The sequence below is a fragment of the Panulirus ornatus genome, chromosome 20 (assembly GCF_036320965.1).
Source record: "Panulirus ornatus isolate Po-2019 chromosome 20, ASM3632096v1, whole genome shotgun sequence".
Lineage (NCBI taxonomy): Eukaryota > Metazoa > Arthropoda > Malacostraca > Decapoda > Palinuridae > Panulirus > Panulirus ornatus.
In genome coordinates, this window is record NC_092243.1 from 68,769,973 (window position 1) to 68,787,637 (window position 17,665).

Sequence of the window (17,665 nt, forward strand, 5' to 3'; positions counted from 1 at the left end):
TCATTTCCACAGTCTGGATTCTTGATCTGTATGACTCATCCCATATCCATATGTTGGCTGCATACTTACACCTACACCCTTCATTATTCTATTAAGGGAGCCAATGGCTCCTCTACTCTGAACTGCTCTCTACCTTATCTCTTTCCATTTCACCAAACTTGCCCAAGATAGCCCTGATTAACTCAGTGTCACAACTTATGGAGACACTGATCAGAATGATATCACTTTCATGGAGCAATATGCTTAGTTTCCTTTCATTCATGTACCTTTAGAGTCACAGTATTCCATATTATGATTTTTGCTTCACTGCCATATCAGGGTGTAAACTGGAAGCAGTGTTATATGATGCTTCTTTTTTGATACCAACAGAGTATGTTCATCATTGTTTCATTGTACACTGTTCTTGACAAATCCTAAAACTTTCAGAAGCTCTCTATCCGCCTTTGATGTTTTACTGGATACTTTATATCACCTCTGTACATTCCATAAATCTGCTTATAATGTATTTTGGTGCTAATACTCAATAGCATGACACTGACTTATATCATATTGTCTTTTCTTTCCAGTCACTGCGACACCTGTTCATTCCAGCTGATAAAAAGATTCCATTTATCCGTATTGAGACCCGACAGCCTGATCTATTGTATGGTAAAAGGATAATTGTTGCAATTGATTCTTGGTCCAGAGACTCAAGGAATCCAAAGGTTTGGGAATTATGTTTAATTAGTGTCATTCAGTAAACATTTTGGAATTATGTATGTTGGAATGCATTAATGATTACATTAAATGAAGATTTGAGAGGAGCATGTGGTTTGACTGAATGGAATGAAGAAAGTAATGAGGGAGTGTATGAAGGATTTGGTATGGCAGGGAATACAAACAGAATGAATTGTGGAGTGGTAGAGTTAGTGAATTGTAGTGCTTTGAGGTGGTTTGGGCATGTGGAAAGTATGCAAGATATGGAATTTACAAGTAGTGTGCATAATAGGAAGATGATGGTTATTGGTGTGAAAGGAAGACCACCTTTGACATGGGGAAATAGAATGGAAGAGTACTGTATGTAGAGAAATGGTGAAAACATGTATGGAATGATTTATGCAAGGGAGGTACATAAGGACAGGGATAAGTGTAGACTCTTGCTGTGGTGACCCACTTGATGGGATTTTCTGGAGGGAATGGGTGTCAAAGATAAGGATTGATAGGTAGATAGATTTTCTGCACTTGTGTGCCACTGTATGGAATGAAGAAATAGTCTTACTTCTGAAAAGGGTTGATATTGATTGGATTACAGAATTAAAACAAGAGGTGAATTACCCTTTTTAGGATAAGAATTGACAATCAGGTGTTATGTAACAAGGACACATATTTTGAAAAAAAAAATTTAAGTAGGTCAAATTTTGCAAAAATTTCTAATTTAATCTTTTTGATTAATAGTAACACTTTTGCACAACAGGGGGTGAACATTCTAAGTACCCCTGTGGCAAACAAGGAGGCATGCCAGTCAGCTGTGCATAAATGTTGATAATAATCATACACTTTTGATGCTGTTTCTCTCCTCTGTGATCTTTCTTGTTAGCATTGGATATATTCCATAGGAATATATGGATCAGAGCCTTTCCAGTCCTCATGAATCCTGTTGTACGGTGACAGTCTTTATATACCCTTTCTGAACAGTTTGAAGGTGGTTTTAGCTGCTCATTTACTATTTTGGCCCACTCTAAGCCAATTAGCAACTGCATCTAGGTTAATATTACCAACTCGCTTCTTTCCAACTGCTCAGAACCCAGATTTCTGTGGCTTTTCATTGTTTTGTGATGTGCTACTTATGCTGCTTATGTCAGTTGTATTCATTATTTAGTTATAATGATAATGTACTTGCATGTTCTTTTGCAAGATTAGATACATATTTTTTTTCATACTGGATTGCCATTTCCTGCATTAGTGAGATAGCACTAGGAGGAGGTTGATCCATTGGCCCATGGTACTGTTAGTCCCATGCCTCAACCAATATAGCCATGATATATTAGTTCATTGAAGATGAGAAAATTGAAGTAAACCTATGCAGGGCCAAAAGATCTTCCTTAAAACAGTGGTTTAAAGAGAAGAGCTCTGGTATAGGGTACCTGTGGTTGTGATTATTTTTTTTATGTTGGCTGAGACAGAAATGGTAGCTGAGACCCTAATCAAGGCCATCCCATTCTCTCCATATGTCCAAACCATTTCAACACACCCTCTTTTGCTCTCTCAACCACACTTTTTTTATTTCCACACATCTCTCTTAACCTTTCATTACTTACTCAATCAAACCTCCTCACACCACATATTGTCCTCAAACATTTCATTTCCATTACATCCACCCTTCTTTTTACAACCCTTGCCTCGCAACCTTATGCTATTGTTAGAACCACTATTCCTTCAGACATACCCATTTTGCTCTCTCAGTTAATGTTCTCTCCTTCCACACATTCTTCATCGCTCCCAGACCCTTCGTCCTCTCCCCCAACCTATGACTCACTTCTGCTTCCATGGTTCCATTTGCTGCTAAGTCCACTCCCAGATATCTAAAACACTTCACTTCCTTTAATTTTTCTCCATTCAAACTTACATCCCAGTTAACTTGTTCCTCAACCCTCCTGAACCTAATAACCTTGCTCTTATTCACATTTACTCTCAACTTTCTCCTTCACAGACTTTTCCAAACTCAGTCACCAACTTCTGCAGTTTCTCTCTTGAATCAGCCACCAGAGCTGTATCATTGCCAAACAACCCTAGCCTGAGTCAGGTACCCATTTGATCAACCAATCCCTAGTGGTGGGTGAACAGCTGGATTGAGTTGACCCTGGGTGGCCTGTGTCATGGTCTGGAACACTAAGTGTTACATTACGGGAGTCCCTATTTTTGTTGTTTTTCCTCAGTGCACAAGTTGGTGGGTGCAAATAACAAGCAAACAGGTACGGTCATCCTTGGGTCGTTTATGATGGTTAAGTGAGAGCTGGTACCTTGACACCAGAATCATGTGGGTTGGAAGGATCCTGACCCTTATATTTCTACAAATTTATCTCATGCTCACCAGACATTGCTTTAGAGAGAAAAGGATTTTCTGAGCATTTTATGACCATGTGTTTTACATGATTATTCTGTAATACTTCATAAACTAAATAGTCAATCATATACCAGCATCTCCATCATGGCAATTTTTTTTAGATGCATACTCCCAGTAGCATAAAGACATTCAAAATATACATAGATTCATGGTACTGTTTTTGGTTTTCCATTATTGTTTATCCGCATTTGTTTATAAATGATTGCTCTTTGATATTACATTTGCCCCAAAAGTAAATCCTATTCCAGCATCATCATCATACAATGAATTTGTCGATTACTGTCATAGAAATTGTTGGTGAGTGGTGTTGGGAGGTAGTCCAATTGAACTTCAGGAGAGTGATCTGGTCAGATATTGTGTAGGAAAGGTTTTCACTTAATGCAATCCATAAGATGCGCATATAGACTGAAAAATGGATACTGTAAACCCAAAAATGGATTTTTACCAGATTTTTAAAGATGTGAATATATATTGCATCCAAAGTATGCAAGTTTATACATTTTGGAGGATATGCACTGACACATCAATCCACAAGAGTGTTAAAGTATCACGTAATTTACTCTGGACGTTTTCTCGTGTTGTTTTCGTGAGTCTTTCATTTTGTGAAAGAAAATATTAGTATTAAACCTGTTTTCTCCTGCCTACTCAAAAGGATGGTACTTCATGAAGAAATGGTTTGCTTAGTTTGTCCAGTATGTTTGGGCTCTAAGATACATCTTCAGCCATATTTGTTTTCAGAAGGGGTTAAGTGAAAAGTCCAGCTATTTTGAAGTGAGTTGCAGTAACTGTTTATGTTGTATCATGAATGATATATTACTTAACTTTGTGCACTGCTGACTGCATGACACTTTGTCTTCCTTTACTAACCTCAGGTGAAAAATTGCTCTCTAGGGTCACTTTGTTCGTGTGATTGGAACTGTTGGGGACAAGGATGCAGAAAATGAAGTGATTCTCCTAGAACATGATTGTCCTCACACTAAATTCTCCGAATCAGTACTGAATTGCCTCCCAGAACTACCATGGATAATCACAGAGAAGGTGAGATCCTTTGGTAATATGTTGATAAATTTTCATATAATGAATGAATGGTAAATTCAGGTTATTTTCAACCAGGGAGGTTATGTTTTTTGATTATAATGTATGATAATCAGTTTGTGATGAGGGCTGATTATCTATAATTTTATGAAGCCTTTTCACATTAAAGGTTTTGGAGGTTATACATGTTATACATGTCATTCTCTCTCTCTCTCTCTCTCTCTCTCTCTCTCTCTCTCTCTCTCTCTCTCTCTCTCTCTTTTGCAGGTGAAAGAAGGTAAAAGTTTAGTTGCCTATGACTTACAGGAGATATGTGAATGATTTTCTTACTTTTCTTTGCCCGAGGATGAAGTAAGTTTGTGGTTTAGGATAAAGAATCATGTGAAATATGTATTGGTATGTATAATTTTAGAAATGGAGAGGAAGTTTTTGTTTGTGGATTGAGTTCCAGCAACCCTTGTTTCTGTGTAGTAGTAAGGAAAGACAGCAACCTGGATTAGGAATGGAAATGTGACAGCCACTGCAGTGCTGGCTCACTTTGTTGCTGTTTCTGCTGTGGACATCCAGGTGGTATTTCCTCTCGATTCAGTGCTTGCCTGCCCACTTAAAAGTCTTTCTCTTTTTTCTATCATACTTGTTTGCTGTTTCCCACATTTGTGAGGTAGTTCCATGAACAAAGAAAAGGCTTCATTTTCTCATTTCCATTGTCATTTGTAATGCACCAAAACCTCAGCCCCCTACCCACAACCAGGCCCCACTGACCATTCCATGGTTTCTCTTTGATTGCTTCATATGCCCTGGTTCAATTAATTGAGAGCACATCTCCTTCTGTATGTCAGCTACAATTCACTCTTATCTTGTGCGTGCCTTTCTCCCTCAGGCCCAGAGCATTCAAAATCTCTTTCACCCCATCCTTCCATCTCTAATTTGGCCTCTCCCTTCTTGTCCCCTCCACTTCTGACAAATATATATTATCTATATCTACATCTCCTCACTCGTTCTCTCTGTATGACCCAACCATTCCAGTACAATGAGAGCTCATACCCATGCTCTTCTTATCATCACACTTCTGTGTTACCCTATCATGACTAACTTGATCAACCCTCCTCACATCACATATTGTCCTCAAACATTTTATTTTCTAAACATTCACCCTCTTCCCTTACATTTTCGTCTGTAACCCATACCTTACATCCATTCATTTTCAACTGCAACTTATACCTTACATCCATACATTGTCAGAACTATTCAGACATACCCATTTTTGCACTCCCAGATAATTACCTTTCTTTCCATGCATTCCTTAATGCTCCCATAACCTTTGACCATCATCCACCCTATATGTTCAAAGTGGAGGGAGAAAGGAGGAGGAGGAGACTAAGAAGATGTAAGGATGGAGATAAGAAGGCTTTGAGGTACTGGTGCTTGATTATTTAGGAGGATGAGAGGTGTGCATGGGATACAGTGAATTAGATTGATGTGCTGTCTGAGAACTACATGATATCAGTAGGGTGAACCAGGACATGTGAAACATTCAAGGTAAGCTTTGGAATGGTTTGTGGATCTTGATTGTGGATGGGAGGTTCTGATTTCATGCGCTGTGTATAACTAATAGCTAGAGAGTGGATGTGTACGATTGAAGCTGTTTGTTTGTTCCTGAGGCTACCTTACTGTGGTGGGAAAAGTATTTAGGTATTAAAATAAGATTTTATTGGACATTTTTTCAGTTATAGCATAATTCAGTGCAATTTTGTATTAATGGAAAGATTTTTGCCTTATAGGATAAGGCTGAACGGGAAGATTTACGGCACATTGATGTTTGTTCTGTTGATCCCATTGGATGTACAGACATTGATGATGCCCTTCACTGTCAAGAACTCCCAAATGGTAACTTTGAGGTTAGTAGTGCAACTGTTATTTTTTGACATTTTACATTATCAAATACATTTACACAAAAAATGCTGTCTATGCATAAGGCCACAACAACCATTTTCAAATGTTGGTTTTTAGCTTTTAGTTTGTTAGTCTGCACATTGCTTTCCAAGAATTTTGCTTACTGTTTTCCACTGGACTGTAAGGTAGTTGATATAGAAACTCACTGTACTTCATGACCATGGCAATAGTTGTATATAAGAAAAATGAATAAATTTGATGAGAAAATAGCAGAAAAGAAAAATATTTCAAAAAATCAATATTTTTTGTCATAGCACCCATGACTGAATTATGTATCTGAGAATAGATATCCACATCTCACGAAGTTTGATGTTCTTTGGTCAATGTATTGAATCCATGTATCATAAGGCTTGAGTGCACAATCTTGTTGAACTTCTCACGCCAAAGGAGTCCATTCTTTTCCTGCTACTGAATGAAGAGCAGCCTTGAAAATGTAGGGGCCCTGTTAAAGGGGTCCAATGGTTACATATAGTAATATATGATAAAGATCAAATTAAGTTCCTTGAATTCAGAGAACCACTGCTGTGTACACTTTATGTGATGTCCCACATGCAAATTTGTTTTATGTGATATGATGATATTTTATTTCCATACTTCACAGTTTCTTTGTTTAATTCTCAAGGAACTGCCTTCCATTGATTGTCATTAGTAATCCTGTGATATCATAGGTTGGTGTTCACATTGCCGATGTGTCTCACTTCATTCGTCCTGGCACTGCTCTTGACAAGGAAGCTCAAAACCGCAGCACTACAGTGTACCTTACAAATCGTCGTATCGACATGGTACCAGGTAAGTAGTATAATTATAGTTCTTGTGAGTCTGATTTTGCTTTTTATTGCAAAGAAGTTGATAGGCTTCACTTGCTTGGGTTAAATAGTAAAATTAAAGTTTTAGTGTTTCTGACTTTGCTTTTTACTCCAAAGAAGTTACTGGACTTCACATACTTGGGTTACACAGCGAGTGAAAAGTCACCTTTGGCAAGGCATTATCATTCAGAGTAAAGTCTTGTCAAAGAACTTCTTACTCCAAAGGAGGCTGCTTTTCCTTTTTACTGGGAAGCATGAGTCTTTAGAAAGGTTATGTTTAACACCAGATATTGGTCTAGGGGTATTCAAAAATATATAAGTGAATTGATAGAAATATAACTGCAAAGTAGAGAGGGATATTGGTTGGTCCCTATCCATACATGTATGTATGCATGTAATTACCTATTTGTAAAGTCTGGGGAGGGAGTTTTACACTCATGGAGTTCCATCTCTTGAACATTTTGTACTCTCATACAGCTTTTTTAATTCATGTCTGCTGTTTGTTTTAATCATGTCCACAGTCATCTTATTCTGTTCGTCTACCACTTTTATAGGTTTTCACTTTCTCAAAAATTCATAAAGCACTTTCCCTTGTCTCTTCTTTTTCTGTCTTACTTTATTTCAGTTAAGACCCAGCCTTGATTTGGACTCATGTCTGTGACTGGAGCCTCGAACATAATAAACTTAGTCCTCAGGATGTACTTTATCATTTTTTCCTACATAGGTTTCTTGTAGCCAGCTTTGATGATGTTATTTTGATTTTGCAGATCTTCTCAGCAGTAATTTATGTTCTCTGCGTGGTGATGTGGACAGATTTGCCTTTTCTGTCTTATGGGAGTTAACGCCACAAGCAGAAGTTTTGTCATCCAGGTTAGTTTTTATGCTCTTTCTCATTATGTTAATGTTAATGTATTATCATACAGTTTCATGCTAAGATTAAATTGGGGCAGCTAAGTAGGCTGCCATGTCTGCTTTTGTTTTTGTTGATTGTATAATGCTGTAAGAGAAAATTATCAGCATTTGAAAAAGATTGGATCACAGTATGAATTAAGGGGGCTGAACGTGCGATATCACTTGTTGATTGATTGATATATTCCTTGACTCAAAATACTTAATCAGCATGTAAAATAACATCTATACCCAGAAGAAGAAAGTTAAGAGTAAATGTGAATAAGAGCAAGGTTATTAGGTACAGTAGGGTTGAGGGTCAAGTCAATTTGGAGGTGAGTTTGAATGGAGAAAAACTGGAGGAAGTGAAGTGTTTTAGATATCTGGGAGTGGATCTGGCAGCGGATGGAACCATGGACGCGGAAGTGGATCATAGGGTGGGGGAGGGGGCGAAAATCCTGGGGGCCTTGAAGAATGTGTGGAAGTCGAGAACATTATCTCGGAAAGCAAAAATGGGTATGTTTGAAGAAATAGTGGTTCCAACAATGTTGTATCGTTGCGAGGCGTGGGCTATGGATAGAGTTGTGCGCAGGAGGATGGATGTGTTGGAAATGAGATGTTTGAGGACAATGTGTGGTGTGAGGTGGTTTGATCGAGTGAGTAACGTAAGGGTAAGAGAGATGTGTGGAAATAAAAAGAGCGTGGTTGAGAGAGCAGAAGAGGGTGTTTTGAAGTGGTTTGGGCATATGGAGAGGATGAGTGAGGAAAGATTGACCAAGAGGATATATGTGTCGGAGGTGGAGGGAACAAGGAGAAGAAGGAGACCAAATTGGAGGTGGAAAGATGGAGTGAAAAAGATTTTGTGTGATCGGGGCCTGAACATGCAGGAGGGTGAAAGGAGGGCAAGGAATAGAGTATATTGGAGCGATGTGGTATACCGGGGTTGACGTGCTGTCAGTGGATTGAATCAAGGCATGTGAAGCGTCTGGGGTAAACCATGGAAAGCTGTGTAGGTATGTATATTTGCGTGTGTGGACGTATGTATATACATGTGTATGGGGGGGGGTTGGGCCATTTCTTTCGTCTGTTTCCTTGCGCTACCTCGCAAACTGCGGGAGACAGCGACAAAGTATAATAAAATAAATAAAAAAACCCAGATTTTCATTAAAATCTGAAGAAGTTGAAAATCTTAGCAAAATGCTCAGCAAAATGCCTTGGGTTTTTCTTGATTCTTTCAAAAAATGGATTTTCTTGAGAATTTCAGGATAGATGCTTTTAGGTATGCTGAATACAAATCTGTGGTCAAAACCCAAAAATTCGTATAATTAGTCGAATAATTAGAATACTAATTTTATTATAATTAATATAAGGGGTAATTAAAGGCATTAATAATGCAAAATGCAGTCATTTGACTTGAAATACTTAATCAGCATGTGAAGTAACATCTATACCCAGATTTTCATTAAAATTTGAAGAAGTTAAAAATGGATTTAATTGAGAATTTTAGGATAGATGCTTTTTGGTATGGTGAATACGAATCTGTGGTCAAAACCTGAAAATTCTTGTAATTAGTCAAGTAATTAGCATGTCAATTTTATTATAATTAAAGGGTAATTAAAGGCATTAATAATGTTAATGCAGTCATTTGACTCGAAATACTTAATCAGCATGTAAAATAACATCTATACCCAGATTTTCATTAAAATCTGAAGAAGTTTAAAATCTGAGCAAAATGCAAGGCTATATATATATAGCCTTGGATTTTTCTTTATTTTTTTCAAAAAATGGATTTTCTTAAGAATTTCAGGATACATGCTTTTTGGAATACTGAATACGAATCTGTGGTCAAGACCCAAAAATTCGTGTAGTTAGTCGAGTAATTAGAATATTGATTTAATTATGATTAATCTAAGGGGTAATTAAAGGCATTAATAATGTGAAATGCAGTCATTTGACTCGATATACTTAATCAGCATGTAAAATAACATCTATACCCAGATTTTCATTAAAATCTGAAGAAGTTGAAAATCTGAGCAAAATGCCTTGGATTTTTCTTGATTTTTTTTCAAAAATGGATTTTCTTGAGAATTTCAGGATAGATGCTTTTTGGTACGTTGAATTCGAATCTGTGGTCAAAAGCCAAAAATTCGTGTAGTGGCATCTATACTGAAAATCGCAAGAAATCCATTTTTTGAAAAAATCAAGAATAAAACCTTGCATTTTGCTCAGATTTTCAACTTCTTCAGATTTTAATGAAAATCTGGGTATAGATGTTATTTTACATGCTGGTTAAGTATTTCGAGTCAAATGACTGGATTTCGCATTATTAATGCCTTTAATTACCCCTTATATTAATTATAATAAAATTAGTATCCTAATTAATTGCATTTTGCTCAGATTTTCAACTTCAGATTGTAATGAAAATCTAGGTATAGATGTTATTTTACATGCTGAGAAAGTATTTCGAATCAAATGACTATATTTTGCATTATTAATGCCTTTAATTACCCCTCAGATTAATTATGATAAAATTAGTATGCTAATTACTCGACTAATTACGCGAATTCTTGGGTTTTGACCACAGATTCGTATTCAGCATTACAAAATGCATCAATCCTGAAATTCTCAAGAAAATTCATTTTACGAAATAAATCAAGAAAAATGAGAGGCTATATATATATAATATAGCCTTGAATTTAGCTCAGATTTTCAGCTTCTTCAGATTTTAATGAAAATCTGGATATAGATATTATTTTACATGGTGATTAAGTAATTCATGTCAAGTGACTGGATTTCGCATTATTAATGCCTTTAATTACCCCTTATATTAATTATAATAAAATTAGTATCCTAATTACTCAATTATTTACTCGAATTTTTTTGTTTTGACCACAGATTCGTATTCAGCATTTCAAAAAGCATCCATCCTGAAATTCTGAAAATCTGGGTATAGATGTTATTTTACATGCTGATTAAGTATTTCGAGTCAAATGACTGGATTTCGCATTATTTATGCCTTTAATTACCCCTTAGATTAATTATGATAAAATGTGTATGTAAATTACTCGATTAATTACACGAATTTTTGGGTTTTGACCACAGATTTGTATTCAGCATTCCAAAAAGCATCTATCCTGAAATTCTCAAGAAAATTCCTTTTTTTGAAAAAAAAAAATCGAGAAAAATGCCTAGCATTTTACTCAGATTTTCAACTTGTTTAGATTTTAATGAAAATCTGGGTATAGATGTTATTTTACATGCTGATTAAGTATTACGAGTCAATATTAACGCCTTTAATTACCACTTGTATTAATTATAAAATTAGTATGTCAATTACTCGACTAATTATACGAATTTTTGGGTTTTGACCACAGATTCATATTCACCATACCAAAAAGCATCTATCCTGAAATTCTCAAGAAAATCCATTTCTTGAAAAAAATCAAGAAAAATCCAAGGCTTGCATTTAGCTCAGATTTCCAGCTTTTTCAGATTTCCAGCTATATATATATAGCCTTGCATTTAGCTCAGATTTTCAGCTTCAGATTTTAATGAAAATATGGATATGGATATTATTTTACATGGTGATTAAGTAATTTGAGTCAAATGACTGGATTTCACATTATTAATGCCTTCAATTACCCCTTATATTAGTTATAATAAAATTAGTATGCTAATTACTCAATTATTTACTCGAATTTTTTGTTTTGACCACAGATTCGAATTCAGCATTCCAAAAAGCATCTATCCTGAAATTCTCAAGAAAATTCATTTTTTTGAAAAAAAAAGAAATGCCAGGCATTTTACTCGGATTTTCAACTTTTTTAGATTTTAATGAAAATCTGGGTATAGATGTGTACGTGTAGGAAGAGAGGAAAGTGATTGGTTCTCAGTGAATGTAGGTTTGCGGCAGGGGTGTGTAATGTCTCCATGGTTGTTTAATTTGTTTATGGATGGGGTTGTTAGGGAGGTGAATGCAAGAGTTTTGGAAAGAGGGGCAAGTATGAAGTCTGTTGGGGATGAGAGAGCTTGGGAAGTGAGTCAGTTGTTGTTCGCTGATGATACAGCGCTGGTGGCTGATTCATGTGAGAAACTGCAGAAGCTGGTGACTGAGTTTGGTAAAGTGTGTGAAAGAAGAAAGTTAAGAGTAAATGTGAATAAGAGCAAGGTTATTAGGTACAGTAGGGTTGAGGGTCAAGTCAATTGGGAGGTGAGTTTGAATGGAGAAAAACTGGAGGAAGTGAAGTGTTTTAGATATCTGGGAGTGGATCTGGCAGCGGATGGAACCATGGAAGCAGAAGTGGATCATAGGGTGGGGGAGGGGGCGAAAATTCTGGGAGCCTTGAAGAATGTGTGGAAGTCGAGAACATTATCTCGGAAAGCAAAAATGGGTATGTTTGAAGGAATAGTGGTTCCAACAATGTTGTATGGTTGCGAGGCGTGGGCTATGGATAGAGTTGTGCGCAGGAGGATGGATGTGCTGGAAATGAGATGTTTGAGGACAATGTGTGGTGTGAGGTGGTTTGATCGAGTAAGTAATGTAAGGGTAAGAGAGATGTGTGGAAATAAAAAGAGCGTGGTTGAGAGAGCAGAAGAGGGTGTTTTGAAATGGTTTGGGCACATGGAGAGAATGAGTGAGGAAAGATTGACCAAGAGGATATATGTGTCGGAGGTGGAGGGAACGAGGAGAAGAGGGAGACCAAATTGGAGGTGGAAAGATGGAGTGAAAAAGATTTTGTGTGATCGGGGCCTGAACATGCAGGAGGGTGAAAGGAGGGCAAGGAATAGAGTGAATTGGAGCGATGTGGTATACCGGGGTTGACGTGCTGTCAGTGGATTGAATCGGGGCATGTGAAGCGTCTGGGGTAAACCATGGAAAGCTGTGTAGGTATGTATATTTGCGTGTGTGGACGTATGTATATACATGTGTATGGGGGTGGGTTGGGCCATTTCTTTCGTCTGTTTCCTTGCGCTACCTCGCAAACGCGGGAGACAGCGACAAAGTAAAAAAAAAAAAAAAAAAGATGTTATTTTACATGCTGATTAAGTATTTCGAGTCAGATGACTGGATTTCGCATTATTAATGCATTTAATTACCCCTTAGATTAATTATAATAAAATTAATATACTAATTAATCGACTAATTATAGGAATTTTTGGGTTTTAACCACAGATTTGTATTAACCATACGAAAAAGCATCTATCCTGAAATTCTCAAGAAAAATTTTGCTCAGATTTTCATCTTCAGATTTTACTGGACATCTAGGTATAGATGTTATTTCACATGCTGATTAAGTATTTCGAGTCAAATGACTGTATTTCGGATTATTAATGCCTTTGATTACCCCTTAGATTAATAAAATTAGTATGCTAATTACTCGACTAATTACAGGAATTTTTGGGTTTTGACCACAGATTCGTATTCAGCATTCCAAAAAGCATCCATTAAAATCTTGAGATTTTAATGAAAATCTGGATATAGGTGTTATTTTGCATGGTGATTAAGTAATTCGAGTCAAATGACTGTATTTCGCATTATTAATGCCTTTAATTACCCATTATATTAATTATAATAAAATTATAATTAATTACTCGAATCTTTGGGTTTTGGCTATATCCTTGGATTTTTCTTGATTTTTTTAAAAATAGATTTTCTTGAAATTGTCAGCATAGATACTTTTATGTATGCTGAGTACTAATATGTGGTCAAAATCTAAAAATTCTTATAATTATTCGAGTAATTGGCATTTAAATTTTATCATGATTAGTCCAGGTTCTAATTAAACGGTTTGATATTATGAATTACAGTCTTTTAACTCCAAATACTTAAATACCATATAAAATGACATCTACACACAGATTTTCATTAAAATCTGAGGAAGTTGAAAATTTGAGCAAAAAGAATCTAAGGCTATAGCCTTGGATTTTTCTTGATATTTTTTGAAAAAATAGATTTTATTGAAATTTTCAGCATAGATACTTTTATGTATGCTGAATACGAATCTGTGGTGAAAATATAAAAATTCGTATAATTAGTGGAGTAATTGGCATCTAAATTTTATCATAAGCCCAGGTGCTAATTAAACGGTTAATATTTTAAATTACAGTCTTTTGACTAAATACTTAAATACAATATAGAATAACATCTATACACAGATTTTCATTAAAGTCTGAGGAAGTTGAAAATCTGAGGAAAAAAAATCTAAGGTTATATCCTAGGATTTTTCTTGATTTTTTTTAAAAATAGATTTTCTTGAAATTGTCAGCATAGATACTTTTATGTATGCTGAATACTAATCTGTGGTCAAAATCTAAAAATTCTTATAATTATTCGAGTAACTGGCATTTAAATTTCATCAAAATTAGTCAAGGTTATAATTAAACGGTTTAATATTATGAATTACAGTCTTTTAATTCCAAATACTTAAATACCATATAAAATAACATCTATACACTGATTTTCATTAAAATCTGAGGAAGTTGAAAATTTGAGCAAAAAAAACCTAAGGCAATAGCCTTGGATTTTTCTGGATTTTTTTGAAAAAATAGATTTTATTGAAATTTGCAGCATAAATACTTTTGTGTATGCTGAATACTAATCTGTGGTCAAAATCTAAAAATTCTTATGATTACGCGAGTAATTAGCATTTAGATTGTATAACTAGTCCAGGTGCTAATTAAACGGTTAATATTTTGAATTACAGTCTTTTGACACTAAATTCTCAAATACCATGTAAAATAACATCTATACACTGATTTTCATTAAAATCTGAGAAAGTTGAAAATCTGAGCAAAAAAAGATGCTAGGCTATAGCCTTGGATTTTTCTTGATATTTTTTGAAAAAATAGATTTTCTTGAAATTGTCAGTATAGATACTTTTATGTATGCTGAATACGAATCTGTGGTGAAAATCTAAAAATTCGTATAATTAGTCGAGTAATTGGCATTTGAATTTTATAATTAGTCCAGGTGCTAATTAAACGGTTAATATTATGAATTACAGTCTTTTGACTCTAAATACTTAAATACCATATAACATAACATCTATACACAGATTTTCATTAAAATCTGAGGGAGTTGAAAATCTGAGCAAAAAAAATGCCTTGGATTTTTCTAGATTTTTTTGAAAAAATGGGTTTTATTGAAATTGTCAGCATAGATACTTTTATATATGCTGAATACTAATCTTCGGTCAAAATCTAAAAATTCGTATAATTAGTCGAGTAATTAGAATTTAAATTTTATTATAATTAGTCCAGGTGCTAATTAAACGGTTAATATTATGAATTACAGTCTTTTGACTCTAAATACTTAAATACCATATAAAATGACATCTATACATAGATTTTCATTATAATCTGAGGAAGTTGAAAATCTGAGCGAAGAAAAATCTAAGGCTATATAGCCTTGGATTTTTCTTGTTTTTTTTTTTTTTTGAAAAAATAGATTTTCTTGAAATTTTCAGCCTAGATATTTTTATGTATCCTGAATACGAATCTGCGGTCAAAATCTAAAAATTCATATACGCAGTCGAGTAATTAGCATTCAAATGTTATCATAATAAGTCCATGTGGTAATTAAACTTTTAATATCATGAATCACAGTCTTTTGACTCCGAATACTTAAATATCATATAAAATAACATCTGCAAACAGAGTTTCATTAAAATCTGAGGAAGTTGAAAATCTCTGCAAAAAATTTGCAAGGCTATAGCCTTAGATTTTTCCTGATTTTTTTGAAAAAATAGATTTTATTGAAATTTGGAGCATAAATACTTTTGTGTATGCTGAATACTAATCTGTGGTCAAAATCTAAAAATTCGTATACTTACGCGTGTAATTAGCATTTAAATTTTATAACTATTCCAGGTGCTAATTAAACGGTTAATATTTTGAATTACAGTCTTTTGACACCAAATACTTAAATACCATGTAAAATAACATCTATACACAGATTTTCATTAAAATATGATGAAGTTGAAAATCTGATCGAAGAAAAATCTAAGGCTATACCCTAGGATTTTTCTTGATTTTTTTTGGAATAGATTTTCTTGAAATTTTCAGCCTAGATATTTTTATGTATGCTGAATACGAATCTGTGGTGAAAATCTAAAAATTGGTATACTTAGTCGAGTAATTGGCATTTAAATTTTATAATTAGTGCAGATTCTAATTAAACGGTTAATATTATGAATTACAGTCTTTTGACTCTAAATACTTAAATACCATATAAAATAACAACTATACACAGATTTTCATTAAGATCTGAGGAAGTTAAAAATCTGAGCAAAAAATATCTTAAGGGTGTAGCCTTAGATTTTTCTTGATTTTTTTTAAAAATAGATTTTCTTGAAATTGTCAGCATAGATACTTTTATGTATGCTGAATACGAATCTGTGGTCAAAATCTAAAAGTTCGTATAATTCGAGTAATTGGCATTTAAATTTTATCATAATTAGTCCAGGTTCTAATTAAACAGTTAATATTATGAATTACAGTCTTTTGACTCCAAATACTTAAATACCACGTAAAGTAACATCTATACACAGATTTTCATTAAAATCTGAGGAAGTTGAAAATTTGAGCAAAAAAATCTAAGGCTATAGCCTTGGATCTTTCTGGATTTAAAAAAAAGAAAATGGATTTTATTGAAATTTGCAGCATAAATACTTTTGTGTATGCTGAATACTAATCTGTGGTCAAAATCTAAAAATTCTTATAATTACGCGAGTAATTACCATTTAAATTTTATAACTAGTCCAGGTGCTAATTAAACGGTCAATATTTTGAATTACAGTCTTCTGACACCAAATACTTAAATACCATGTATAATATCATCTATACACAGATTTTCATTAAAATCTGATAAAGTTGAAAATCTGAGGAAAAAAAAAAATGCAAGGCTATAGCCTAGATTTTTATCGATTTTTTTTGAAAAAATAGATATTCTTGAAATTTTCAGCTTAGATATTTTTTATGTATCTTGAATACGAATCTGCAGTCAAAATGTAAAAATTTGTATAAGTAGTCGAATAAATAGTATTCAAATTTTATCATAATAAATCCAAGTGCTAATTAAACGTTTAATATCATGAATCACAGTCTTTTGACTCCAAATACTTAAATACCATATAAAATAGCATCTATAAACAGAGTTTCATTAAAATCTGAGGAAGTTGAAAATTTGAGCAAAAAAAAAAAATGTTACGCTATAGCCTTGGATTTTCCTTGATATTTTTTGAAAAAATAGATTTTCTTGAAATTGTCAGCATAGATACTTTTATGTATGCTGAATACGAATCAATGGTCAAAGTCTAAATATAAGCATAATCAGTCGAGTAATTGGCATTTAGATTTTATAATTAGTGCAGGTTCTAATTAAACGCTTAATATTATGAATTATAGGGTTTTCAATCCAAATACTTAAATACCATATAAAGTAACATCTATACACAGATTTTCATTAAAATCTGAGGAAGTTGAAAATTTGAGGAAAAAAAATCTAAGGCTATGGCCTTGGATTTTTCGTGATTTTTTTTTTGAAAAAATAGGTTTTATTGAAATTTTCAGCATAAATACTTTTGTGTGTGCTGAATACGAATTTTGCAAAATCTAAAAATTCGTATAGTCGAGTAATTAGCATTTAGATTTTATAACTAGTCTAGGTGCTAATTAAATGGTTAATATTTTGGGATTACAGTCTTCTGACACTAAGTACTTAAATACCATATAATATAACATCGTTACACAGATTTTCATTAAAATCTGAGGAAGTTGAAAATCGGAGCAAAAAAAAAAAAAAATGCCAGGCTATAGCCTAGGATTTTTGTTGATATTTTTTGAAAAAATAGATTTTCTTGAAATTGTCAGCATAGATACT

At 34.0% G+C, this 17,665-nt stretch overlaps 1 protein-coding gene across 1 annotated transcript in view; it reads left to right on the forward strand.

Annotated features, from left to right (window-relative positions):
* The window catches only part of Dis3 (exosome complex exonuclease RRP44-like protein Dis3), an 88,673-nt gene that overhangs the window by 23,197 nt on the left and 47,811 nt on the right, over positions 1 to 17,665 (forward strand). The window contains exons 8-12 of the mRNA XM_071675174.1: positions 567 to 704; positions 3,995 to 4,141; positions 5,920 to 6,036; positions 6,760 to 6,880; positions 7,665 to 7,767. Of these exons, the coding sequence (XP_071531275.1) occupies positions 567 to 704; positions 3,995 to 4,141; positions 5,920 to 6,036; positions 6,760 to 6,880; positions 7,665 to 7,767 (626 nt within the window). The remainder of the gene's footprint in view (positions 1 to 566; positions 705 to 3,994; positions 4,142 to 5,919; positions 6,037 to 6,759; positions 6,881 to 7,664; positions 7,768 to 17,665) is intronic.